At 42.3% G+C, this 3,086-nt stretch overlaps 1 protein-coding gene across 5 annotated transcripts in view; it reads right to left on the reverse strand.

Moving 5' to 3' along the window:
* The window catches only part of PARPBP (PARP1 binding protein), a 53,612-nt gene that overhangs the window by 50,385 nt on the left and 141 nt on the right, over positions 1 to 3,086 (reverse strand). For 3 of the 5 annotated variants that reach the window (XM_080558573.1, XM_080558570.1, XM_080558569.1), the window contains exon 2: positions 1,299 to 1,451. The exons of 1 other annotated variant lie outside the window; for it this stretch is intronic. In XM_080558573.1, coding sequence (XP_080414699.1) covers positions 1,299 to 1,448 — 150 coding nt within the window. In that variant the 5' untranslated portion in view covers positions 1,449 to 1,451. Of the gene's footprint in view, positions 1 to 832; positions 915 to 1,298; positions 1,452 to 3,086 lie in introns of those variants that run through there. One more of the 5 variants, XM_080558572.1, reaches the window with a different exon arrangement.

A 3,086-nucleotide genomic window follows, 5' to 3' on the forward strand; every position in this document is an offset into this window, starting at 1 on the left:
ATCACAACTATTCAGTTAGCTTTTCTCATGCTGTTTGCTACCATTATACTTAGTGAAATTTAAGACTAAAAGTATAAGACTTAACTGTTTCTGGAGTTCTTCAAAGAGCTGTGACAAGACACATTGGTCAGCTGGTTAGGGAGCAATCTCTTCTTCATCCCTTGACTTACCTTGTACACACGCAAAGAACATTGTATACTTCCTAGAAGTACTGGGTACACACTCACAACTCAGATGCATAGGACTTCAACTGAGGAGTCTTAGGAAAAACAGCAGCCAAGAATGCAATGTTGCAAGCAACTTGTGCAGCCTGTACCCAATCCATCTTACACTCATTCTTCTCATGTGATTCCAAAGCATTTCCAGAGCCCTCAGCAAAAGGATAAAAGGAGAACCTTGAGCTGAGCAGTAGGCCAAATGAATTGCTCTGGTGGGATAAGAACATCCCAAATGCTACAGTTATCTCACTCTGCTCTACAGCAAATGAGAAACATTCAGCAGAAATAAACTGAAGTTACACAAGCAAACAAAATACACTAGTATTTAAAGCTGAAGACTCAGATACATACTTAAAACACTTCTACCCTCTCATCTGTCTTGGTGTTCTTTTTCTAAGCCCTAATTTGACAAAGTGCTTAATCATTACTTTTACAGCATCTCATGGCATCAAACATTCAGATGAAACACTAAATTGACCAAAATGGTTGTTTCAAATAGGTGCCCAAGCAAGAAGTCCAGTAAGTGAACCTAGTTTAAGATGCACTCAGTACTGTGAGAAACAAAGTTGTGTTTTTGCAATAAAAGTTGTTTTTGCAGTGGAAAATCCACTAACCTTGAATATTCAAAAGAGATTGTGCAGGCATGACAGTAGCATAGCGCTGGGGAGTATGTTAAGCAGATAAGGGGAAGGTCCCACTGTCCCAAAATAAGGAAGATAGCTACGAAAAACAGAATGAGCAGTACGAAATTAGTAAAAACAAAAATCACAGGCCCTCTAGTCACAAGGGAAGGAAAAAGGAAAAGGAGAAATTAATGGTTGCTCAAATAAAATTGTACATATATGGTATAGAAGTGCATCGAGTATGTTGTGAACCTGTAGTACTCAGCCAATGAAGAAACAGGAGAAATCAGGTGTTGAGTAATAGGGAATATAAGGTTATGATAAACTTTTACTGTGTGCTCCTGCTTGCAGAACACCCACCACTGCAACTGCGAATAAAATAGCTTCACAGAAGACCCTGTCTGAAAAACTTGAGATTTTTCTCACAGTACCAAGAATGCTCTGAAAGAATGCTGACCTGTTTATTGACTTCAGCCATTGACAGTTGTAACGCCATCAGCATGCAATCTGCTCCACATACAGTAGTTCTTTCTGAGTTTGAAAATAAGTGCCATTGTCTTCTGAAACATTTGATCAAGTTTAAAATCTTTTGCTGGAAATCAACCATTGTCTAGAGTAGAACACAGAGTTAAGAGAAATAAATGTGAATGTAACTACATAAGATAGGCCCACTCATGTTTTCACCTTCCATTAAGCTACACATCTGCTGTTGTTTATTGTTTCACATCAAGTCCACAGAATAAGTTCTTTCCACTAAACACATAGCGCATTAAGACTCACCTCACTAATGATAGAGCAACGATGAAGAGGCAGTGCTTAGGCATGATGTCTTCACAAAGACCCCTTATTCTCCTTGTATATTTTACTAACATGAAAGAATAAAAGTTATTACAAAGAACACTCTCTTGTCTCAGCAAGGACCCAATCTGAATACACTAAAGGGTATCTTCAGTACTACCTGCTTTCACTGCTTGTCCAGTCCATATCTATTAAAACAGTTTAAAACTGGAAAGATGACATTCACTATCGTTTCCAAAAGTTATTAATAAAGACATCTCTGATTTTTATTTTTTTGTTGTTGTTACCTATACACAAAGCCTTTTTTCCTTTCCTCCCATAAGTCATCATTCTCCCTATTTCCTTTGGAAATGAGTTTCAACATCAGTTTTGAGTTTGACTACTTTGTGGTTTGGTCTTTCATCTTCTTGCATTTATCAAGCCACAAGTACCTAAGACCCTTAACCTGCCTTCTTTAAACCCATTTATTTCTGAAACACAACTCCCTAGCGCTGCATACAGTACACAGTCAAGACCCCCGTCTTTTACTTTCAGAACACAAATCCAACCTTTCCCCTTATTTCATCTTGTTAACACATAGGTCACTGCACTTATTTATGTATTGGTAATTGGTATGATCAGGAAGGGGAGAGGAGTGGGGAAAACAAGGAGACATCTTGCAACAAGCAAGACAAAGCAACAACTTACTTACCAAGATGTTTGCAGGGGAAGAGCTAGAATCACAGAATGGTTTGGGTTGGAAGGGACCTTAAAAACTATCTGTTCCCAATGCCCTGCCATGGGCAGGGTCACCTCCCACCAGCCCAGGTTGCCCAAAGCCCCATCCAGCCTGGCCTTGAACACTTCCAGGGACGGGGCATCCGCAGCTTCTCTGGGCAACCTGTGCCAGCACCTCACCACTGTCTAAGCAAAGACTTTCTTCCTAATATCTAATGTAAGGCCGCAATATTTAAGTTTTAAACTATTCCCCCTTGTCTTGTCATTACACTCCTTGATGAAGAGTCTCTCCTTATCTTTCTTGCAGCCCACCTCCAAGTAAGTTAAGTTGCTTTACTTTATCCATTTTACTTTGACACGAACAAAAACCAAGAGTCACAGCAGACAAAACTGTTGGATAGGTACAAATCAGCCTAACGCAGGCATAACAAACCCTCGATAAGGGGTTTCTGCCCCCTCACCCTCCTCGGCGGGAGAGTCTTCTGAGGAATAACACAAGTCACTGGGAGCCAGCACCCACCCTAACAGCCCCAGGAAGCCCGCAGGACAAGCCCTGGACCCTATACCCGGCATTATCAGCCGGCATTGCCACCACTGCCCGGGACCCCAAGCTCCGAGGGTCCCCAGATCCGAGGAGTCCCCAGATCCGAGGGTTCCCCGCTCCCCACCACCCGGCCCCCCGGGCACGACGCGAGGCCCCAGCGGGTTGAGGCGGCCCCCGCTCACCCAC

This window comes from Anser brachyrhynchus (assembly GCF_964034855.1).
Source record: "Anser brachyrhynchus genome assembly, chromosome: 1".
In the NCBI taxonomy this organism is placed as follows: Eukaryota; Metazoa; Chordata; class Aves; order Anseriformes; family Anatidae; genus Anser; species Anser brachyrhynchus.